Source organism: Taeniopygia guttata, chromosome 8 (genome assembly GCF_048771995.1).
Source record: "Taeniopygia guttata chromosome 8, bTaeGut7.mat, whole genome shotgun sequence".
NCBI lineage: Eukaryota > Metazoa > Chordata > Aves > Passeriformes > Estrildidae > Taeniopygia > Taeniopygia guttata.
In genome coordinates, this window is record NC_133033.1 from 28,823,348 (window position 1) to 28,847,927 (window position 24,580).

At 41.1% G+C, this 24,580-nt stretch overlaps 1 protein-coding gene across 2 annotated transcripts in view; it reads right to left on the reverse strand.

The window, feature by feature from the left end:
• Nucleotides 1-2,056: 2,056 nt before the first annotated feature.
• SUCO (SUN domain containing ossification factor) overlaps nt 2,057-24,580 on the reverse strand; it is a 38,068-nt gene continuing 15,544 nt past the window's right edge. Inside the window, exons 5-24 of one of the 2 annotated variants that reach the window (XM_030279715.4) lie at nt 22,045-22,185; nt 21,720-21,870; nt 20,655-20,775; nt 20,300-20,424; nt 19,783-19,850; nt 18,996-19,103; nt 17,942-18,047; nt 15,972-15,992; nt 15,685-15,740; nt 14,645-14,736; nt 14,101-14,166; nt 11,774-11,848; nt 11,108-11,204; nt 9,051-10,202; nt 8,177-8,264; nt 6,764-6,868; nt 5,714-5,868; nt 5,272-5,363; nt 4,117-4,172; nt 2,057-3,952 (exon numbers count right to left, since the gene is read on the reverse strand). In XM_030279715.4, the coding sequence (XP_030135575.4) occupies nt 3,506-3,952; nt 4,117-4,172; nt 5,272-5,363; nt 5,714-5,868; nt 6,764-6,868; nt 8,177-8,264; nt 9,051-10,202; nt 11,108-11,204; nt 11,774-11,848; nt 14,101-14,166; nt 14,645-14,736; nt 15,685-15,740; nt 15,972-15,992; nt 17,942-18,047; nt 18,996-19,103; nt 19,783-19,850; nt 20,300-20,424; nt 20,655-20,775; nt 21,720-21,870; nt 22,045-22,185 (3,322 nt within the window). In that variant the 3' untranslated portion in view covers nt 2,057-3,505. The remainder of the gene's footprint in view (nt 3,953-4,116; nt 4,173-5,271; nt 5,364-5,713; nt 5,869-6,763; nt 6,869-8,176; nt 8,265-9,050; nt 10,203-11,107; nt 11,205-11,773; nt 11,849-14,100; nt 14,167-14,644; nt 14,737-15,684; nt 15,741-15,971; nt 15,993-17,941; nt 18,048-18,995; nt 19,104-19,782; nt 19,851-20,299; nt 20,425-20,654; nt 20,776-21,719; nt 21,871-22,044; nt 22,186-24,580) is intronic. The other variant, XM_030279717.4, reaches the window with a different exon arrangement.

Below are 24,580 nucleotides of genomic sequence, written 5' to 3' on the forward strand. Positions count from 1 at the left end.
AGCAGCACAGCAAGGGCCAGCCCCTGTGCAGGACCAGACAGCAGCAAGGCAGTAGGAGCCCCCTTGGAAGCTTCTTCCAAATCCATTCTGCTTAAATTGGAGAAGGGCTGTCAAGGTGAGTGAGCTTCACCTGTGGGAGCTGTGGGAAGAGGCCCTGTGGAGCTGTCACCGAGCCCAGCAGCAGCTGCTGTGGGACACTCAGGGTTTCCAGGAGATGAGGCACCCCACAGCACTCCGTGGGCAGGGCTCTCCACCTCTCTGTTCCAAATGAAGTGGAACATGTTTGTACCTCACAAAGCAAAACCTGCTAAGCTGTTCCAACTCGTGCTGTAACTTGGCAAAAGCAGAAGCCACACACCACCTCAGATCTGAGTTTTCTGCTTACATCACCACACAGCTGGTAGGGTCTGCATCTTTAAGAAAGCCTGGATTTCCACTGATATTGAATCTACATAAACACCTTACTTTGGCAAACACAGCAATGCACTTACACCAGGTGTGTCTGCACCCATCCACCCTCACGTGGAAACCTTCACAGGACCTGCCCAAGGACTGAGGGATACCATCCTCACTCCAGCACTTTGCTTTTAGGTGTTTTACACCAACAGCTGTCCAACCTTTGCTTGCAATAATATCATGAGACTGTCACACAGGAATTTCTGATGTATAAACTGTCTTCATTAGAAATTATTATTCCTAGATAAAGTTCATAACCAATTTAAGAGACTTGATTCCACAGAGCCAAATTCTGAAAGCTAGATTGCGTGACATTATTAAAACTGAAAGTAAAAAATGACTCAAGAGCCCACATGAAAGGAAAACATTAGGCAATCTCTTACCTGATGGTAAGAGAATTTTTTTAAAAGAAGTTAAAGGTTACTAAAAGAAGCATGGCAGTATCAGGTGGAATCTGTGGTTCAGTCTCCAATCTCTTACCAGAACACACTCACAAGTCTGCAAAACCATAATTGGGCCAGTAGGTTCCTTCAGATGCTTTATTCCCATGGCACACTGCCCACGTGTTCATTAAAGGACAAGCTTTATCACTGGTACCTTTCCACAGAATGCATCAACTCCTTAGACCTAAGTCAGGCCCAGTATAGAGGGAGCAGGGTATTAAGGGACCAGATTTGATTTACATTTGGTTTTTCATCTGCAATTGTCAACTTGGAAATCTGAATGTGTGATTGAGATTTCAACATGCAGTCTCATTTATCGGCACAGGATAGCGCTGGGAGTCCTTTAGCCAGTGTCTGTTTTAAGAATTCAGTCATATCCAGCTTCAGCTGATTCTTACTGAAAAGCCGTGGGCAATAAAGGTATACATGCTTCTAACAAGTGACATAACAAGAGGAAGGAGTAAATAAAAGAAACCCACACTTCCCCACCCCACAAGGCACCCTGTGCTCTCCTCCCTCAGCAAACTCCACATTCAATTATATTTTTAAGTCATAGTTCTGTGATGAAGCAGAGTCCTGAGACACTCAAGTGAAAACTCAGTGCTGGGGAGGTCTCCTCTGACAAGCAGATGCTGGCCAGACCATGAATCTGGCATTTGGCTGCACAAGTCCTGCTGGGCTTGACAGAAATAAGTCAGAGGGGGAGGGAGCAATAAGGGGCAAACTTCAAGCTGAAAACTCTGGCTTGAGATAATGACTCTCTAACTTTCCTTTCAGGGCCTTCTGTACCCTTCATAAGCCTTAACTCTGCGTAGCAAGAAGTCATTTCATGCAGTTCTTCTCACAGTGTGCCACCACGTGCAGGGATGCCCCAGGACAAGGTGTGAACTGACTGCTGGAAACCTCTCCAGCAGTCTCACAGGGCCACAATTCCTGACCTTTCAAGACAAAGCACCACTCAGCCCTCAGAATCCACTCCCCCACACTTTTCTTTATTTAAATAGAAAAACACATGTAGGCCAACAAGTTTATGAACTCCTTACTACAGCCCAAAGGATCCCATGTCCTAATCCTGGGCTGAAATTTAATTTAAGACTAGTCCTTTGCAAAGAATGTAAGCCACAAGTTTGATTCTCAAAGGAAAAAATGCCAGTAAATGAAAGACAAAGTGTTCAGATTTATTTGGAAATTCACAGTTTCTAATGGCACTACAGTTCTGTAGTTACATACTCTTGCTCCACAACATTGGATGCTGCACTCTGGTGGTATGAATTTTCTTCATCCATATCTGACATCCTTCTGAATTCATGTTCAACACGTCTGGTTCATGTGCTCTGACTGGCTAATTGTGCAGATCAACTCTGAAAGTACATCACTTTAAAGTACTCATAAACTAACAAGAAAGCAGCAAAAAAACAAAGGCTTTAAATAAGTCACATTACATACAATACCTAGGAAAGGCATCAGATCTGTTAAAAAAGGTACCACTAAAAGTGCTCAATAAAATAACTTATTTTGTACAATGTGAACCTGTAACACCTGTCAAAAGGAATAACCTTTTGTTCCACTCACTCAGAACCACACTCAACAGTTTGACAACCACACATCCTATAGTATCCAAGTACACAGTCACAGTCAAAATAAAAAACACTTGAGTATGAAATACCAGCCATACCAACACTGCACATTTGTTAGCCAATACAAAAGCAAACGTTATGGAAACACCTGCTGTGAACCAGCCCGAAGGCTCAGCCCAGGCTTGGCAACCTCAACACGCCCAGAGCAGGCTCTGAGAATGCACCCTCACATTCCCCAGCACAACAGCAGTGAGCATTCCTCATCCACCTCCTCCAGTGAGCTGCAGCAGGCCATTCAGGTGACAAATGCATTCCTCAGCCTCCATCACCAACAGGAAATCCTCAAGAGCCACCGTCAGCGATTTCGCACATCAGAGCAAGCTCCGATTGTGACTGAAGGTGCAAGTAAGCAGTTGCCGTCCCTTGGTGAGAGATTTTCCTCAAAAGAGTTTGCAAAACAATAATCTAGTCAGGCAAGTCCATCTCTTGGTATTTTTACAGTATCCAGTCCACATTACTGAGTCCAGCTGAAGGCAAACATGTCCCTTTACAGCACTGTAGTGTTGCATCTTCAAAAAAAGCTAGAGAAATTACAAAATAAATCAAATGACAAACAACTGTATCTCCCCTCTTCCAGTGGCATTATAAATAGACAAAAGGCACATAAATATGGGAAGGTGCAAGAAATAGGAACAAAGCTAAAGGAAGAGGATTAGGCTTTTATCCCTATTCCACCCAACAAACTGGGTTTCAAAAAATTTCTGCCCCAGGAACTGTGAAAAAAACCTTTATAAAATGAACCCTGCCCTCCCTCCCCCCCACGCTGTTCTCATAGGAAATTATCAGCCTTGTAAAGCTGCAGCTTATAGCCAAGATTGACACAATCCCATCTATTTAAAAAGGCAGAAACCAAATTTCTGAATACTTTCCAATGAGTTGAGCTCTTCGTCTCCCACTATCCTCCCACAGAATACCACAGACTGTTCTCAAACGAACAAACACTCTCCTGTTTGAGAAGTTCAGCTAGGTTTAGATGTGTCCAGAGACTGTCGTGACACCGAGTGTTCCCACTGTTATATCTTTGTTTCCTTTGATTATGTCATGCAGACTTGGCATTGACCCCGACTTAGTCTGTATTAGAGTTTTTATGAGCTTCCCTTGGTCTGAAACTTTCGACCGCCTTCGTTTAACAGCTCTCTTCTCAGTCTTTGTCTTTTGGGTCTGCCCGTTGCACAGACTCGTGCACGCTGAGATGCCACAGAAATAGGACTCGTCTGACTGCGACGACGTCTCGGAGCTCCCTTCCGAGGGAGGGCCCTTGTAGGAGGAGTGATAAACCTCCCCAATGTTAGAGAAGTCCCTCTGGTTCGTGAAGGGCTTCCTTCCTTTGATCTCCCCGTTGGCTATCGGGTGCAGGGGCTCTGTTGTTGGCTTAATAGTCTCTGGTTTTTCACTTTTGTACTTGCAACGCTTTTTCTGAAACCACAAGTGAAAATAAAGAAGCGGTGAGGTTCTGGAAGGCAGGCAGAGCGTGCAAGCCAAGCCTAGGAACCAGCAGGGAGAGCAGCTGAGACGGGCAACACCTGCCAGCACAAACACATCGGCCCCACCAGCTCCCTCCCCACAGGGTGAGACGGTACCTTCTTCTCTGGGGAAAACTTCAGGGGCTCCACAATGTACAGATCCTCTGGATCCACTGTAAGAGAGAGAAAAGACACACAACAGTGCTGACACTGCCAGCTCTAGAGCAACACAGTCCCAACTAAACAGCAGCATGACAAAATATTCCACTGAGCAGGCACATTTCTCCCTCTCTCCCTTTGTAAGTTAAGTGGGGCACAACACAAACAAGGAAGTAAAGTCAACACACAGAGAAATTCCCCTGTGCTGTCATGGCAGCTGGCAGTGACCCACACCTGAAAACCCCCAGCCTTCTCGCAGTTATGGCCATGGGAGAGGTGCAAAGAACATCCTTTGGGGAAAAGGGGGAGTCAGTGAGTGCTGAAGTCTAAGAAAACAAACTGCTCCCAGTGTAAGAGTGTGTCATGTGCACCCACCAACAAGGCAGATGTTCACACTGACTTGAGACCAGTAGGGAGAATTTGGGAAAAGCACTGTTTTGAAACAGAAAATAGTCTAGGCCTTAGCTAGTGTTCACAGCACCACACTGCCAGCTACAGAGTTTTGCTGGAGTTTTATTCACAGAACAAACCTGTGAGGCAAGTTTGCTGCACCCAGAAGAGCTGCGTCAGCAGCATACTTGGTAGTTACTATGGTCTGCAACACTTGCTTTTGCATGACACTCATAGCCTAAGAAATCAAAATTCCGTTGTCCCAAATCTACCATGAATACTGCAAAGATCAGATCATTCCTCATACCCAAGCCAAGATAAATGGTCTAAGTTTTCTTATTTAAGTTGCTAACTTTGAATCCTAAATACCTGCCAAGTTTCAAACATAGGCTATCAGGACTTCAGAAAAGTAGGACACTCAGACTTCCCACGTCTGGCATTTCCATGAGGAAAAAAAAAACTACTTTTCTGCAAGCTTCACAGCTTTGCAGACATGAGTGCCTGCACTGATTGCTCCTAACCCTAAAAAACCATCTGCAGAGCAGAACAGACCTGCAGCAAAAACTGCATGTAAGGTTTCAGCATAACTCAGCACAGTTCTGTGAGTATCTGGTAATTTGTTCACCAACCACCTTATCTTACAGAACACATACACGAACCACACACACACACTGCAGCACTAAGAGCAACAACCCCAGACCAAATGTATGATATGAATAATACCTTCTTTACCAGCTAGCTGAAAAGACTGGGATCTGACCAGTGGAAGGGAAGTTCTTCTTTTCAAATTCATATCATCATAGGAAGAGAAACACCTAGGAAATTCCAGAAAGCTTTTTTAACACATTTTTCTCAGGACTTTGTCATGTACATTTCTCATTAAAAATCATTCTTGACAGAAAGATAGAACTGTCTGCTGAGGTGCCAAACAAAGCTTGGCTAACAGACACAATACTGTTTGGTACAAACTATCAAGGCATGTTTTTCAAGTGCAGTAGCCCTAAAATGCTCTTAGGAGAGTCTTATGATTGAGAGCCCCTTGCTATCAATTCTGAGTGTGCAGAAAGAAAACTCAGAATTAAAGCAGATGTGCCAGTACCATCAGACTCAGAAAATATTAATAAAAACTGCAAGAACAATTGAGTTTCAAATATAAATACATTACCTTTTGGGGCTAGGGTAGTGATTGCTTTTGGGAATTTTTGAGAGGTAATCTTCACAGAACTGAGAAGGGCTCCTGCACCGCTGCACAAAAAGCACCAAGCCCAGGATGAGGCAGAGAACCAGAGAAATCACCAGGTAAGTTTGGCGATCAGAAACCTGCAGGGATTGGAGACAACTGTTGAGGACACAACAATTTCATGACATTGCCATTCTTATGTTTTAAGCTCTAAAAGACAAGTGCTATGTTCTCAACTCACTTTTCTTTAATTTCACTAAACACCTGTTTATATTTCAGTAATTTTTCAGAGGTTTGATGCAGTCTATTGGCTGGGCAGCATTCAGGAGTGAAGGCTGAATCCCACCAGCTGCTAACAGGACAAGAAGCTGCCACCCCCTGCAAAGAGCATCCCAACCTCCCTGAAAGCAATACAGTTCCCCTAAGAAACCAGGATCAGAAAGTTAACTTCTCTGGTTCACAGCTGACATGGATGCAACACTATGGCAAATCTAAACTGTACTTTTTATCAGCTGACACTGCACTACTTCACAAAATACCATTATAATCACTGGATTCAATGTGGTTTCACTGACCACAGCACTCAAACAGGAGCTCAGCCAGCCAGGCATCAAAGGAGGAGCCTCACCAAATGTTAGCTCAAGGGAGGTCTTTGGCAACATGCACAAAATATAAAAGATCATGTTTATGGTACTGCTTGAAATGTCAGGCAGGCTGAACATAAACATTGGAGAGAAAATGTTCCTAATATTGTTGCCAGGATTTCCCTAATCTCTAAAGATGACAATAGCCAGTAGGGAAAGGAGAAGGGTGCCTTGGCTCAGACTACAGTCATGCAGGCTAGAAAGGCTGCAGTAACCATGACCAATTTTGCTGTGCACAAGACAGCTCATGTTACTCAAATTTGCAGCTACAAGCTTCAGACAGAGTAGGCTGAAAGCAACACTGCGGACAATTAAAAAAATTTGAAGACTCTCTTCAAGTAGAGATGGGACAGACAGATTCATGCAACTATTTCCTGTGGACTGTGATTACCTCACGTTTGAGTTCCGCCACGGTCGCTGACAGATTGGAAGCCAGCTGGGTCATGTTGGTGAGCTGTGCTTGTAAGAGCTGGATTGCCTCTGTCTGACGCTGATCCTGTGGGGAACAGTCATGGGCGTGCAGTCAGTGGCCAGGCTCCCACTGCCACATGCACTCATGGTGCAAAGCAGCATTGTGACACAGACATTCTGTCTGACACAGCAAGGCACTCGGCAGCCACGCACCTGCCCAGCATTCCTTCCAACACTTTGCTCACCTAACATCCTTGTTTGTCAACTAACACCTCCTACACACTATGCCAAGTGCATTTCATCAGAGAGGCTTCTGCTTCCTCATCACGGGCAGAGTGAGCAGCAGCTCCACAGTCACTGTCAGGAGGCCACAGAACACACACTCAGCTGATGCACAGGCAGCTGCTAAGGACAGGAGCCCAGACCAGCCAGGAATGGCCCCTTCCCAGCTAACAGCTGCTGCTTGGAAGAGCCCTCACAGGACTCAATCCTATGGGAAATTAAGGAAGATGAGCAGAACACCAGGGAGACTAACCTCAGACTGACCAGTACTTAAACTCCGAAAAAAAAAAAAAAAAACCCAAACCCAACCCAGAAAAGGCAACACATGAAAGCTGCCATTTTTTTCACTGTTCATGGATGAAGAAACTCCAGGCCTGAGACTTCCCTTCAGAAATTTCCAGACAGTTTGGGATCAAGTCTGCTATGCCACCTGCACAGCTGCTTTAGTGAATGTTTAGCACAGCAGTTACTGCTCTATTTCACAGCTGCTCGTGAAAGCCAAGATAGCAGATCAGGGAAACTCCACATTTTAAAGAATGAAGATTTTGTTACATGCACATCGCTTTTAAATGCAGATTTGGCCTAAGCCATTACTGTACCCCTCTGCCTTTCCATAGGCCCAGTCTCTTCAGCAGCAGGGAAATTGTCTATCAATACTTTAAATCAGATATGAAAAATGAACCAAGTTTAAAAAAATTGTTTCGAGTGCAGTTACAACCAAGAAACAAGGGTTAGAACTGACCTGGGTAACTTTTTCATTGACAAAGACATTAAAGAGTTTTAGCCATTACCAAAGACATTAAAGAGTTTTAGCTGACAACTGATCTTTTCTTCAAGTACAAAAGCAGAAAACAGAGCTGAAAATGGCTTTATTCTGAAACAACTGAGAACATGTCTAAAAATCTTATCATGGACAAAAACAGGGAAGCATGGAATGGATGCTTTTAGAAGGGCAGACATACAGCTCAGCTGGTAGAGGATTTCTGCACCTCCGTGGCAGAGATTTCACTGAAGTCAACTACAACAACAGACCCAGTGGGTTTTTCAGGGCTTCATTAAAAGCAAGTCCTTCTAACTAGGAAAACACCTCAATACTCCAAAGAAATCATACCTGCTCTTCTGCTATTCTTGAGGTGTTCTGCAGTTTTATTATTGTTTTATTGAAAGCCTTCTGCATTTCTTCCATTTGTTTTCGGTACCTAAAACAAAAAGTGTTTAAAGCTGAAATCTTAGTTCACAAAACTCCTTAGCTTAGACTTATCTTCAGAAAACATGACTATGCCAGCAAAAACCTTCTCTTTGCCCAAAGAGCTTTATTTAAATATCAAGCGGTACCTGCTTTTAAGTTTCACAAATAAAACAGATGTGCCTTTTGTTTTCTTCCCCCCAATATTATGGTCAAATCTATTTCAATACCTTCAAGCTAAGTGCCAATTTACTGAATTAACTCTGCACAATAAATTTAAGTGTGAGCCCCTTCCTTGGAACCAACTCTGAAATGGGTACATCTCCCCATTCTCCTGTGGCTAAGGAACACTGCAGATAAACACTAATAGAGAGACATCCTTCAGATGAAACTTTTGGTTCCCTCTCCACAGTCACTTAACCAGAGTTACTATAGATAACAGGGTAGTTTAAGTGGAAACAATTTAATAAAAAAGGCATTGTAAGTCTGTGACATTTAGTTCAACAGTAACAGAAGGATGTGCCCTTTTGTAGAAAAAATTATGGACAGGATTAGTGCCTACATCCTGACAACACTTTATAAATAACCCACAGCAATACTCTTCAAAATAAAACAAATGGTATTTTATCTGAAATACAAAGAGGGAAGAAGCCCTGATTCACACAGGGTAACTCCAACAGCCACCTAGGCTTGGGTCCTTTCCTCAGCTTTCCATAAAGCTTGAAGCTGTGATTTACCCCCTGCCCAACTTCCCCTGTACTTCCCAGCCTGGACTCTTCCCAGCCCTGCTCCGCCTCACCTCTGACTGAGCTCTTCCAGGTAGCGGCTGCTGAGGGACATGTTGACCTCCAGGGCCTTGATGCGGTTGTTGAGGCGCATGAAGACAGATTCCTTCTGGTTGGATCCATGAACGAGGTTCCCGTTGGCGTAGCCCAGCTCTGTGGAGTTCTGCAGCTCAGCGTAGAAATCTGTGGCCGTTCTCTGCGGCCCCGAGACCGGCAGCGCCAGCAGAGCTTCCTCCGCCGCCTGCTCCTCCTCTTTGGTCTCGGCAGGCACAGGAGGCTCCACAGGAGGCACGGCAGGTTTCTGCACTTCTGCAGTGCTCTCCTTCCCTTCCACAGCATCACTGGCTACCATGTCCACTGTGCTTTCAGGCTGCACAACAGTCTCTGTAGGCTTTGGAATCACTGGAGTAGCAAAAGTCTCTCTTGTGCTCATCTCCTTTACCTCGGTGGTCACACTGGGCTCGGGGCTTTCTTCTACAACTGAGCTCTCAGCCTTTTCCATTTCAGTGCTGAGCTCTGGGACATCCACTTGGAGAGTCACCCTTGGTGCCACCTGGCCCGAGTCTTCTTTTGGAGGCTCCAGCACCATGTCTGTTGTGGGGGCTGGCTTTGCTTCAGAAGTAACTTCTAGGAGGAGGGACTGAGAGACAGTTTGAGGATGGCTAGGCTCCAGCTCAATGGACTCTGTGGTCTCATTGCTGACCTCCTCATGGACTGCACTGAAGTCAACAGCAACAGCAGACCCAGGGGGTTTCTCAGCTTTGCTGTCCAGTTGCTCAGGCAAGGACTCCTCTGCTGCTGTCTGGGCAGACTCAGTCAGAGCTGGCTGTGGCTGCTGCACGTCCACAGGGTGAGGTGGCCTCTCCTCACCTCCAGTTTTACTGTGCTGCCGATGCATGGCTGCTGCAACTGAGCACCACTTCAGCAGGTACTCCGAGAAGGTGGAAATGCAGCACACTGCTGCCATGTCACAGCAGTACTTCTCTGTCTCCAGCTCAAACCATGCTGCTGCTTCCTCCTCCTGCTCATCACTGGACAGCAAAGTTACTGTGGACTGGCTTGTATCTTCTTCATACTCCTGCACTAGCTGAACAATTGGGCTTTCTTTAGTCAAATCCACCTTTAACTGCTCCTTCTCTATCTGTGGAATATCTGTAGTAACAAGCCTACAACAGAGTTAAAGATAAGGTGTTAATTCAACAGTTTTACATCCCTGCTCCAGAAGACTGAAAATAGTCTTTCAGATAATTAGTAAAGCTTAGTTCAATGACCAAAGGCCAGTTTTGAGACAGATATTCTGCAAGGTAATATTTTCTCTAGTGATTTTCAGTACCAATAGGCAAACAAACTATTTCAAACCCTGCCTCTTAAACAGCAAGCCTTCTCTATTAGCTATTGCCCCTTCTCTCACTGCTGAAAACAATCACCAGTTCAAACCCTTGTTTTACACAGCAAACATTTTACTGTGCTGATCCAATCCTCAAACGCAAGAATCACAACATTCCCACTGACCTTCCTCAGCCTCACAGCCAAGAGTGACAGAAAACCGTAAAGCTACTAAATACAGCACAAGTCATGTCTTAAATGTTGAAAGCCAGGGTCTTGGACTTAAGCAGCCTAATTATCAGCAACTATAATTACTGAAAAACAACAGAATCTACACAGAACCTCTCATCTTAGGCTCACTCTGTAGATTTGTGTACATGTTTTCATTAAGGGAAGTCTACCAAAGTATAAGCTTCCAAACCAGAAGTTTGTCACTACAATTTAACTGAGGTTTCAGCAATACAATTTACATTCCTATTAGTCTCCCTTGCAAGAGACCACAAAACCTGGACCAATATTAAACCAGTTTCTGTGTCAAAACAAAACACACTGTAATGGAAAGAGGCTATAACAGACAGTAACAAGAACACTAAATGTCTCTGGTTAGTGCCACTACCATACTACAGATTTTACCAAATACTTGTTTTTTCCCTAGTTTAAGTCTGCATGCCATACCTGATGCAGACTGGCCCATGTCTGTGTCTGCTTGGAGCACATAACAAACACCCCAAGAGCAATCACTTACTCTGGTGAAGGAACAGGTGTTGGTTCAGGCAGTCTTGGTGCAGCTGTTGAAGTTGCAGGGGTGGCAGTGACATTTTCAGACACACTTTTGTTCCCAGCTGCAGGAAGGAGGAAAATGTGAACATGGAAATTCAAGAACCATCTTTGTTTTCAATAAATTCTGAGGTTTGGGTTTATTATTGGTGGTGTTTTTTATGATTAACTGTCTTATCAAATTAATTGCAGATGTCATCCAAAGTTACCTGAATGAAATGCTACTGACAGTTTTTGAGTATGATGTTGTGGACAGTCTCAAAATACTTTGAGAAAGAAGTAGCAAGTTAGGACTTTACAACTTCAGCTGGGTAACACAGAGAGTAAAGATCTCCAAATAAAGCTGAATAAGCACATACGTCATCTTTGTATGGGTTTTCTTCTCAGCAAATTCAGCATCTTTGTTCCACTTTTCAGTCACTAAGTTTTATGACACTAATCAGGTGTGCCACAAAAGGTGAAAAAAGTAATTTAAACCATCATAGACTATCCAACTCCTCACCAACCAAAAAAAAAAACCACCCAAAAAAACCCAAAAAAACCCCAAAACAAACAAACAACAACCAAAAAAAACCCAACTTAACGAAGAAATGCAAACTTTCCAGAATGCTTTTCATCTAAAAAACTACAGTACCTTCAGTTTCAGGTGATTCTTCAGTTTTGGCTCCAAGCATATTTGCAGCAATGTTCACCATACTCAGGATAGCATCTAAAAGAGACAACAATTACTCAACAAGGGCACTCTGAGGCCCAGAGATCAGCAGCACCAAGAAATTCGCTATTTTGCAATACTTGCTTGAAATGAATCACAGTGTAAGGACATAATATCTGGTCATTCCATTACACTGGAGGCAGCTGCTTCTTTCAAGGTAAATATATAAGCTATAGAATCCTGTATTTGAAAACTTGTACCGTAACACTCACAGATCTGGCTTAAACAGATTTATTTTAAGGATCTGTTAATTAGGACAGTTCCCCTCCCCTCTGAATTCACAGAAGTAAATTCCAAGAGGTCCTACTCTGCATCAGCACAGGAATTAAATACAGCTACTCTTTGGTCTTGATATTGACAACAAACATAATTGCCAGGCTTATTTAGAAGATGAGGAACAGGTGAAGAGCACTATTGTAAACACACAGAAGCTGCCTTGATTTTGCCCATTTCTCCCCCACCCACCAACATATGGCAATGTATGTCACATGGCCAAGGTCATCATGTTAGAGAGGCATTTTAGTAGCAATAACAAATTCCTTGGGCTCCTGGAAGTTGTGTCCAGACTTTGGTTCTGCCTTTCCTCCAGAATATGTCAGAAGCTGCATTCCTGATTTAAGTTAATCTGGGTTTGTATAATGAGAAAAGTCATAATAATCAAAATATGTGAAATTTGAGCTATGGATGGTTTCTTACAAAAAAATTAGAAAATGAGGGAGAATACAGAGCTGGAAGCTTTACAATGTGGGAGAATGGCAGGAGAGAGAACAGTGAGCCACCCTCTAAGGTTCAGACTTGTGGAAGACTGCAGAATGCTCCTTATGAGATTAAGTTTCTGAGAACCCTCCATCTCCTCCTCAGAGGACTCTCTCTCTCATTCTACATTTAAGATGAAACATGGAAATCTGTCACATTTGTCTACATGCATATTAAACCCTCCCCCCTCCAAAAAACAAACGTCAAAAACTCTACTCCTTCCAAAAGAGGAGCACTGACCACTCTGACAGAGAAGAAACTCTCAGTAACAAAACCCACCAGCCAGAACTAAATACTGGTTACTGCAATGTTTCAGTGCATTAGAGAGACAGCTGAGCACCGTCAGCAACAGGTGTTTCAAATCTTTTAATCTCAGCTTTAGTAGTCTAAAAAATTAAATGGAAAGTCACTGCATTTTTCAGACAGTGAATATAAACTTGTAATACTGCCCTTGCAGACAGATCATGTGAATGTGCATCACCAAGATAGCTTGAAGATAGAAAGTTTAGAAGTCACAAAGAAGAGATAAGCAGTGTCTGGGAAGAATTTACTGCTTTATCTCATCTGTGAGAGACACACATGTAGAAATAAACTGCCTTTTCCAGTATGTATTTCCCTTTTGAAAACTGTTCTAAGCTCTGAATATTCCTAGCCACGACTTAATTCTCAGGAGACATTAATGGAAAAGGTATGAAAGATTTCTGTAGCTCTGACCCCTATAGGATGAAAGCAAAGCCTGACTCCAAACAGCATTAAGTGAGTGCAGGTCTACACTAGAACAACAAATCTTCATTAGCTGGGACAGAAGGAAGAGCGGTACACTGCAAGAGCTCCTGAGGAAATGGTATGTGGAGGTGATACCATCCTGAATAATTCAGCAGTGAAGAGTACCATTAAAACTGAATATTCCAGGATTCTCAGCCAAACAAACCCTACACATGGAGGTTTTCCAGTGGGAAAAGTGGGAGGAGACAGTCAAGAACCTTTAGTTCTCTCAAAAATAAACACAGGCCTTATGAAGAACATAAATTACAGTATTTACATAAAGCCTTCTCAGAAATAGTATTCTCCATCCTTCTCTCCCCCCAAAGTTGTACAAAGGAAATTTTTATATTGCCTCCTGTAGGTAAAGCATTCTAATTAAACACAGATTTCCAACTTCCAAATAATTATGGTTCTACAACACTTTAGTACTGGCCATTTACAGCCCTATGCAACTTTTACATGATCTTCAGTATTCAGAATCCTTAGATACAGAAAACAAGTTTCCACAAAATAGATATCCTTACAAATTGAAAATTAATTTTTAGAACACTAAGAATGATCCCCCAACTCCAAATTTTTAATTATTCTATGAAACTAAAGGAGAATCACAAATTGATTCAGCAGAATATAAAAGTTGTAGATGTTGCACAACAAAATGTCATTTCACTTTCAATTAGCACATTTTGTTTTAAGCACAGGAATAACTTTTTGTAATAAATCATACTCACTTGTAGCAGAACCAAGAAGATTTTTTGAAGATTTTTCTTCCCCTGTGTTATAATCCAGTAGATAATCTATGTATAAAGAAGAACAACTCATGACTATTAGAATTTCACCTGTCATGGGCAAAGAATATAAACCTCAAGATTTAACATGTTATTTCAATGATGTCTTGATAGTGTGGAAATAAAACTACAGAAAGCTTGAGGTGAGATATTACAAACTGAAATGGACACTAAGAATAGAACTGTTTTGTGTGAGCTGCTTTATTTTAGTAATCCTTTCCTACTGTCAGCACATGAAGAAATTGCCTATTCTGCCAAGTGAGACAAAGATTTATTACTATCATTTTAAAGCAACCCTCTACATAGCTACATTTAAACACATTGTCTAAAGCGTCAAAGGATTGTTGAAAAAGCCCAAAAATGCTGAAACACTGTCAACAAGTAAATTTAACAGTCAGATCTTTTTTCATATGCAGGAAGTGCTGAGCCACCACCACCAGCACAAGAGCTGCCTGAATGGCTAAAATTGCACAAAATATTTGCTTACCATAATCTTCATCAAACAGTTCCTGTCGTTCAGACTGATACTGGGAATCGGCTATTTCTTCATACTCTTCAACCATGCTAGTACCAAATACTCTATTATCAAGGTTTTAAAATAAAAACCTAGTATTAGGAATCATGTGACATAATTGATAAGCAGTATTACCTTTATGTAACAAGTAAATGAGATACAGTAGTTGCAGTCTGTTAAGCAAGATCAAGCAGCAGGAATGTTTATTTTCTCTAAGTTGTATCTACAAGGAACCTAAACAAGATCCTGTTTCTCATTCTAATTCCAAAGAATTTTTTTTCTTTGGGAAAGAATATTTTCTTCCTTTTAGACTTCCTTGTCTTTGGCTTTTCATGAGCTCTTACACCTCCTCTTCAGTTTCACCTTTGACTTGCTTTAGAAATATCAATTGCGAACTACCTCCCTTTGCATGCCACATTCTCTTTGACCTCTTCTGCCAAAATTAAATCAAATCAACCCAGTGTAAGGCAGTCTCATGAACTGAAAATATGGTTTGACTTCTAATACCAGAGACCTCTCAGGTTCAAGACCTGTTTTTTAGGAGCAGTACAGAGGCTGATGGTTCTCTGAATTAAAAATTCACAGGTGCTTCTACTCAGCTACTGCAAGCATTACTGCACGCACCGGTGGTGCCAAACAACCCAGCAGCTTTCAAAAAGCACCCCCCCACACCTGCTCTTTTTAGTTCACCACTTGTTCCCTGTTTTGCTTGGTCAGCCTTGAAGTGCTCATGTCCTGCTCTAAAAGCTGCTCAAGGCCCCTGTTTCCTCCTCCCCTCCCCCCTGCAAATATAAACTATTCTTGACATATTGGAGAAGCAAATAAAAAGATTCAAAGCTTCTTTAAACAGACTTGAAAGACACTACACAGCAGGCAGGCCAAGCAACTACTTCAATCCACAATACTTACAAGTAACTGCAACTGAAAATTGGAATTGTTGCCCAACTATTCTAAAAGCAGAATAATCCTCACTGCAAGGAGGTAGAAAGACTAAGCAAAACACAAAATATTACCTTATAAGGCTTAAAGGACAAAAATGTTCTGATCCAAAGTGTGATATTAACTCCACCTGAAGAATAAAAGGCACTTAAAGTAAAACTCCAAAGACCCACAGAGCCAAAAGTTCACTTAACATAAACATTCAATCTTGAAATTGCAAGTTTTGTTCGCTCCAGGGAGTTGCAGATTGCCCACGGCAGAAAAGCCCAGATTTATTCTTGCCATGCATTAAAGAGCTGAGCTGCAGCAGAGAACACCCCCAGCCCCATGCATCCATCACTCCACAAGAAGAGTTGCTAACCTTTATGTACTTGATGAACATCTGAAGCGAGAGAGAGGAAAGGAGAAAAAACAAACAAACAAACAAAAAAAAAGTAGATGTCAGTACAAAGGCTGAACACATGCCACAGGCAACTACAGAGTCCTGCTGGGTTTAATTCAGTACTATAAATGCCTAAGAGGACAAGGTGGGAAGGATTAAGTTGTAACACAACTTCATCTGCCTTGGGTAGCAAGATTTCATTTAGCCCTTGTACCTTGCAGATTGAAGGTAACATGCAACAAGTGTTTTATTAAGCAAATTAAGTTATTCCATTTCTCAGGGCAGCATGACTGCAGATGGAATACTGAAGTGTGTTAAATGTACTAGGTGTATTTTTTCCCCTTGAAGAACACAGACTACAGAAAGTAACTCAAAAGGAAAAACAAACCCACGTAGCATGCACTCTATATGTACTGCTGCAACTCACTATAAAATACATCCATTTACAGAAGCACAACTGCGAGAAATAGAGCAGCTGATGACAGACTTGGGAGCTTCAGACATCTGTGTATTTCTAGTGCAGCCTTGACTACACACTGGTATTTATTTAATCTGAATTAATTTGCAGGTATTTATTAAACCACTATGTAGACAGTATCACTGAAGGACTGGAATAATCTGCACGTGAGACCAAGACAAATTATCCCACAAAAAATCCCCCTGTTTTTGATACAAATTCAGTAAGACACTTAAATAAATTTTTCTTTTGAAAATATTCTGGACTCATTCTGTAGACCAGACATACTCAGAACTTGCTTACTTTTTGCACTATGAAGTGAAAACATTATGAGAACAAACCTTTGGAAATTTTACTCTGCTGTATTATTCAAGGCAGAGCACTGTATCCACCATTAAGTGGATTAAGTGCTGCAGCACCTACAGGAATTCTGCAACCTCAGTGACAAAGGCAGCTCCCTTAAGGCATTAATTATTTCAGCCAGAAAACAGAATTAAAAATACATGAAATCTCTGTTCTGTGACTCATGCAGAATTTCTAGGTAAAGAAGTTAGACAATTATCATTCATAGCTACTTTTTCATAAAAGCACAAAGTGTAATTCAGGAGCACAAACTAATTTTTTTTTTTTTTTTTTGGCCATACCATAATTGGAAGATAACACATCACTGAAAAGGACCTAAAAGGCCTGTATTTTATTTGAACTTAAACCTTCACTACAACTCAGTATTTTCACAGAAGCTTTTATCCAAGTTCAAGTACCACATTCATTATTTATGGAGTTTTTTTCCCTTTGAGTCTCCTGAGTAAAGATAGCTTAATGCAAACTGTTTTGAAGGTGGAGGTATCATGGCAATGCTCCAGTAGCAGTGAGCATAAATAATTTGCCTGAGTCAGATTTATGGTTGAATAATTGGAAAACTGCACTCGGAGTCTCTTCATGAGAACCAAGATGCAACCACATACACTTTCAGATTCACTAAATTGTAAAGCCCAGCAGGGTACAAAAATTTCAAGAAATAGGCATATTCTGATCTCTTCTCCAGAGACTGAGTGGGCAGTGTGTGTATATATACATATATATCTAAACAGGTAGATACAGATATATGTATATATATGTAAAGCAGGTACAGCCAAGAAACAAAATAGGTCAAAATTCTTCTCATCTTACATTCAGGGCGCAGTTGGTTAAGTCAAATAGAACAGAACTTTGTCTAGATTTTCCTTAATTCAGGTATCAGCTAAGTATGTACTTGGACCCAAGGGGCTTCCCAAGATCCTCTCAATTACCAAAGTGAGCAAAGTAATAAGGTCACAACTGTGACAAGGATTTAGTAACCAGACAAGCCCAGCTGGGGCCACTAATTAACCAAGGGCAATTAATGGTAAGGCAGGCTTTGGTAACACATTTCTTGGGATGCTGTTATACACAGGATACCCAGCCAACCCTTCCTTCCCTGAGGAGCATGGATGCCTTTGCAGTATTGAGTTACCTTCACATATTTTGCATACATCTGTTCATCCAGAGGAAAGCTCTGGACATTCCTCTCATCTCTGGCATGGAAAGTACCTAATTTAATCCATTTGTTTGTTGGATACCTAGAAAGGAAACAATAGAATTGGGTAATGAAATGCAGGAACTCACTGTTTACAGATATTTTACCTGAGTTTCCAGAACAGAAATACATTTTGTTCTTTCCATATGCAAGGTAGCAGCAATGTTCCCAACCCAAAACTTCAGCAGGACCCTCACACAACGACAGCAATGTGGAAGCCCTTGAAGCACAAAAACCCAGACTTATCCAATCACTGAAATTCAGCCAGTCTAGAGTGAAGTCCCCCCAGATGAACAATGAAGAACACTGGCAGGCTGCATTACTGTAAGCAGGCAGTAGAAAACTGAGCAGAGAAGAGCCAGATCTGCACAACAGAACAAGTGTTCACAGTCTAACCCCACCTGCTTTAGGCATACAAGAAGAAAGGGAGTTTTCCTGATGCCCTTTGAACGCCTGCTCAGTCAGAGTAGGTTGTCTGCTCACTCCAGAAAGCAGTGGGGGCACAGCACTGCCTCCATCATCCTAAAGCCACCCTCCAAGCAGCCATCTGGCCAACCTGTAGAACTCTCACCCCCTTCCCATTTCTCAATGGTGTACTACTCTTCTTTTCTTTTTGAATAATCTGTGGGGGTTTGGACATAGTTCAGCATTGAAGACAGTTCAAACCATGTGAAAATGGTCTGAATGGCAAGGGAGGGGAGAGCCCACAAACTCAGCAGCATCTTATTAAGGAATTTTATAATCTGCCACCCACTACCCAGCTACTGTGTAAATTCTGCTCCTCAAAAATTTTTTCCTTTTAATTTTTAATGTGGCAAAGGAAAAAAAAAACCTGCTAGCAACTGACAATATACACAAAGAAAAACTATGTGACTTCACATTACATTACACTTTGCATAATAACAAGCACACAGAGATCATGCTTCATAAAGCCTTGTATCTAATAATTATTTCATTTTTTCATTCAGAAGGATAAGTTTAGGTAACATACCTGTCACTAATTGACACCAGAAAGTCTTTAGGAGTGGAAGAGAATAATTCATGATTTGCAATGTCAAACTGCTTTACTTGCACTGGTTCACAGAGCTCAACAACAAACCTTAAAGATAAAAAATATTTTTTTAATAAAAGACTTTTCCTTCTGCAATTACAATCTTCAGCACTTCCCCTCATTACCACATCCTCCACTGGCTGTAAGGAGGACGCTACAAAAATGCTGTACCATAAGAATCACTAAGTCTAGGTGTTTTTCTGAACATCTACTTTAATAACTCTAGGTAGCACCTGCAGCTACAAGAGCTTCATCCATCTTGTACTTAAAGGCATCAAGTCACAGAACTAAAAACTAAGGACAGCAAACAATTTAAATCACACCTGAAGTACCAATTAATGTATGGTAAATCCTGTTCACCTGTCCTACAATTATTTGACAGTCAGAGAAAGAAACCAAGAATCTTTATTTGAATGCTCAAGTGCTTTATCTGCCATAAAATAATTATGCAAAACTTATTATTATATATTAATTATTATTATAACTGTATTATTATTATAATTATGCAAAAAGTGATATATTAAGATTAATAAAAATATCCCCTTAATATTACTCCTCAATACCAGAGCGAAATTTCTATGGAAGATATAATAATCCATCTTGTGCTAATTCTGTCAGAGTTCCTCACACACCCATTCCAAGGAGCAACACATCAAGGTCAAGTCAGTCCCACAGCAATGGAACACTGTAATCACTCCTACCACAAATGTGAACCTCAGGAACTTACCAGATTTTAGTACTGCAAGGATTGAGCATATAAAGGTCCATGTTTTCCATCAAAATAGCTGAAGTGCTCTGTAGAAAGAAAAGAATTTGTATTTTAAATTGCATGGTAGATACCAACAGCATCAAGGATTTTTGCCCTCGTTTGAAATTAGGTTTGTACATTAGTATCAACAACACTCTGAGCAAGACAATTATCCACAATATGTAGGCCATACTTTGGGGCAATCATGGATTATTTACTGTGGTGAGCTCTTTAATACAACTCTGTTCAGTTGTTCACTTTCTGTTGGAAGTAGACTCTGCTCCCATTTTCTGAATTACCTTGAAAAGACATCAAATTCTATAGCAATCACTCTTTTAAAAAGCACTGATCACTGTTTATGTCCTATTTTTATAAATCGAAATCCCAAGAAATCCATACACAAAATAACTTCACAAACCAGTGCTCAGTTTCAAGTGTATTTTGCTGTATAACAGTATACTTAAAAACTGAAGACTAATAATTAATAAATGCTTACCTTTGCCTCTGGATTTGCTGCCAAAATTTTGGCACCACACTCTACAGAGGCGTAGTTATTCCTGTTTTTCTGGACCTTTTTAGTGGAATGCTGCCCACCAACAGCAGAAGGGTGCATTGACTGACCTAGGAACAAGAAAATATTGCTACTACAGCAAACCACACAAACAAGCAGTATTTGCACTGTCAGGGCACTTCTGCTCACTGCTTTTATAATGAAGGTTATTAATCACGCAGTTCTAGCAGAAAAATGAAGTTCCAGGCTGCATTCCAAATGGAGACAGTCCTGCCATTCAGCTCTAGTAAGAGATGACAGTGCTCTGTATTTAGACCAAACTAATGAATCCTGAACTTACTCTTTTCTTTCTCCACTTCCATGACTTTCTTCTTCCATTCATCAAATGTTGGAATATCTCCAGGGTCCTTTGGAGTTATTACTGATGTAGGGTCAATTTCTCCTGTCTTCTTAAAGTCTTTCTGCAAAAGAAAGACACACTGATTGTGAATATTTTTCAGGACCAACAATGAAAACAAAGATGAACTTGAAAAAACAAAGCATGCTCTGATCAAATCAAGGGCAGACACATCATTTGCACCCATGTTAACAATTTAGAGCCAATGTAAGCAAGATTATAAGCCAGAAAAAACATGGGATGATTTTCTCTCAGAATTACAGATTATTTCACTGAAATACTGGCAATTTTTGTGGCTAAGCTAATACATTTTAAATAAAATGTAAGCCTTCTTTTCCAACACCTGCATTTTCTTCCTAATTTTTGCTTTTCCTCTTCCTAATGAAGAAAGCTTTCCCTGTAGCAAAAATCCTTAAACATCAGTGCTTGTCATGACAGAATTCCAGATGTTCTCTGGAATTTCTGAACATGTCAAAACCAGCAGAATGATTAAACAGTAAAGGAACCATTTTTAAGTCTCTCAAAAATAATGTTTTGGACTTGCCTGACAAAGCAAAAACCCTGTCAGCTAAACTGTACATCATTCCATTTCAAGTCTTCACTTCTCTGTACAAACATACTCAGCACAACACCAGATGAGTGAACATTTTTTGGTAGACATTGCAAGTGTAGAGGTTATTTTTTAGACAATATTTTAGAGGTAATTGCCAAGTGACAGTTTAAGCATGATCCTAAAACAGCAAAAAATGGTATTGCCATGGCCCTGGTCATTCTGATTATAAAAAGAGTCTTATCAAAAAACCACAAGGTTTAGGAAATACCTCACAACCAGAGGATTAAAAAAGTCACACAGTTAAGCACACAAGGCCTGGCCAGCTACACATTCCACTGTAACAAGGGCCAGGTGATACTTCTGGGACAGAATAAAAGCACACCACATATTTTACCAGGGGTATTAACCAAAGAAAGGGCATTACTTCTGTGTGTAAAGAAGGGATACCAACTTACCTCCCTTTTTAAGTTCTCTGAAGCATTAAGAGCAGATTTTTGCTCATCTGCTCCCTTTTCAGCTGCTGAAACTTTGGACTCAAACTCAGACTTAGTCTTCTTTCCCTTGCCATGTGAAGATGATATGTTCTCTATATGTTGGCCTGCAAGGCTGGAAGTGTAAAGAGTATTAGGATCTGTGACACAGCCAGCCACATGCAATATGACACACACACAAGTACGTAGATAAGCAAGCACATGCAAATGTTTGTTGCAAAGCCAGCACAGAAGAGAACAACTCCCTTTGAAGTATTCAGATTCACACACAACCTGCTTGGATACTCACCTCTCTGGTGGACTGACAAAAGAGGAAGGCTCACTCTGAGGATCAGCCTCAAGTGTCCCACCAATATCACAGTCAGGTTCTGACTGCTCAGCTTCACTAGAGCTGACTACAGGGATATCAGCACGGGAATTCTCTATTGCACTGAAGGGAAACAAACAACATGCTTTTTTAGCCTTCTGATAATACAAGGAACCCTGACAATCAACTACAAAGAAAAGTGAAAGTTTTAATAAAGCAATAGTCTCACAGAAGTAATTAAGAAAAGAAGAATAAAGCATGCTATACTTGTGGAAGTGCATTCTCAGCCATACCCATGAAAGAACAGAATTTCCTTTCCCAGTCTGTTTGTCCCAGAAACAGACTCAAAACAGGCTTCTCATCTGACATATTACCAAACACTGCAATGCATAATTCTTCCCAGCATCACTACAAGCTAACATCTTCATAGTTACCTGGCTGTCAGCAATTTTCTTTTCCCTTTTAACAAAGGAAGCAAACAAGAGACCGAGTTCCCTCATTAAAAGCTCCTCATGTTCCCAAGTCAAGAGGCAGCAGTCAGAACAGAACTTGGCTGAAACTAGAGAATAGGGGGAGAGAAGAGCAGAACCAGCCATACCTCCTTTCTACTAATGTATTTCTTTTTTGCTGGTGTAATAAAAACCAGGTAACCCAGCAGACCATTATCCAAGCTGTACCAACAGCCCAAACCAGCTCATCTGCCCACTACTTCACCTTTTCTCTCCCAGAAAGGCTGAGCACACCTCAGACAAATCCTGAGGCACAAAGCCAACAGAAAGCCTCCCCTCTGCTCTTCAGGAGTGATGGAATGGGTGGGGGGAAGAAGATGGACAAAGAGTAATAACTTTCAGGTGCTAACTTCTGACTGTCCTCTCCTCTCCAGCACAGGGATGACTTCTATGCTGATCCAGCCTACAGCCAGATCTAAGGAAAGCTTCACTCTGCCTTCTAAATTTCCACATAAGCTTTCTTTAATGGAAGCAGCAAACTAGGTTAATCCAGTATCATGACAGAGCTGCCAAAACACAAACAGCATGTCAGCAACTTAAAAGGGGATCTTTTTGGTTCCCTGACTGCTACAATTATCAACAGAAGCGGCTGCAACCAACCCAGGGAGACAATTTTAGTAGCTTTCATATGATAAAATTTCCTGTGGTACAAAACAAAAAACTCCTAGGTATTCCAAGACTTTTTGCTATGTAGCAAAATCTAACAAACATCATGAATACAAGAATTTATTAGCTATAAACAGAGAATATTTACCCTCTATGCCCCAAAATGCCTCCATCTGAGATGCACAGTGCTTGGCTGTGCCTGCAACTCTTTACTGGCTAAATAAGGCTGACCACTACACAAAACTGAAAAGCTACACAAAACTGAAAAGCTCCACATAGTCTCCATTTCCGTGGGTAGGTGACAATATGAATAATTATCAACTGAATGAGACAAGAATTAACTTAAAAATTCCTTGTTCTCAGGGTGTACCTGACTGACCTCAAGTAACTAATTTTGGCAGAATGTGAGTCTAAAAGGTGTAGTGCTCTCTCTCCTTTGAGTACCTGGATTTGCCCTAATTTTTAAAATGGATTATTAAGCTCACTTTGCACAGCACATTCCTTACTTCCAGACAGAAAGAGCCCAGATTATTTTTCAGTAATTTTTCCTCAGATTAGATTTAGGTAGAAAAGTTACACTCAGTGCTGTTCTAAAAAGTACAACTTGCTTGGGATAAAATTCCTTTCAAAATATTTTTACTAAAAGGCTCTGCTGAAATATTAAATCAGTAACACCTGAGAGAGCTGGACTTTGTTACGCTGTCATGAATGAGCATCTAAACCAGCAAAAAGGTTAAAAATGTCTGAAGATAACAAATGCAACTGTGTATTTTTAAAGATCTTGTTTAAGTATGGAGCTGGACCAGAGCCAGTTTGGGTATTAATCTATTCAGTAAGAGACCACCTATGACTTCTAAGAGCTGAAGTGCAGTTTTAAATTATGGATAAACATTATTTTCTTAGCTTCTCTGCTACAGCAGGTCTGCCCCTTCTTCCTGTAAATGGCACTGGTGTCACAAGACCACTGCTCAGCATGAACTCATCCATCAGGTGCTCCAAACCAAGTTTCTATTTTCATTTGTTTCACAACTCAAGTTCTTCAGAGTTCACCATGCCAGTATTCCCCAACTGTGACAGCCAGACAATTTCCAACAATTACCAGACACCAAGCTGAATGCTTCAAAGAAAATAACATCCTGTCTCCTTCTAGGACCTGACAGCAGTAGAGCTCACAACACATTACACAAATAAATCAGTAGAGTAGTCAAAAAAGCTATAAAAAGAACAGGCTGAAGATAGATTCCAGTTTTGCCTTATAAAAACCACAAATTTTGGAAGGCTTCCAATTAAAGACACTGATGAAGTACCAAAATGTGTTTAACTGTTAGTCCTGGAAGACTAGGCAAGATCAGCCAGCAAACAAAATGTCCGTATCTTTTCTATGGTAAAGAAATTAAATTTAG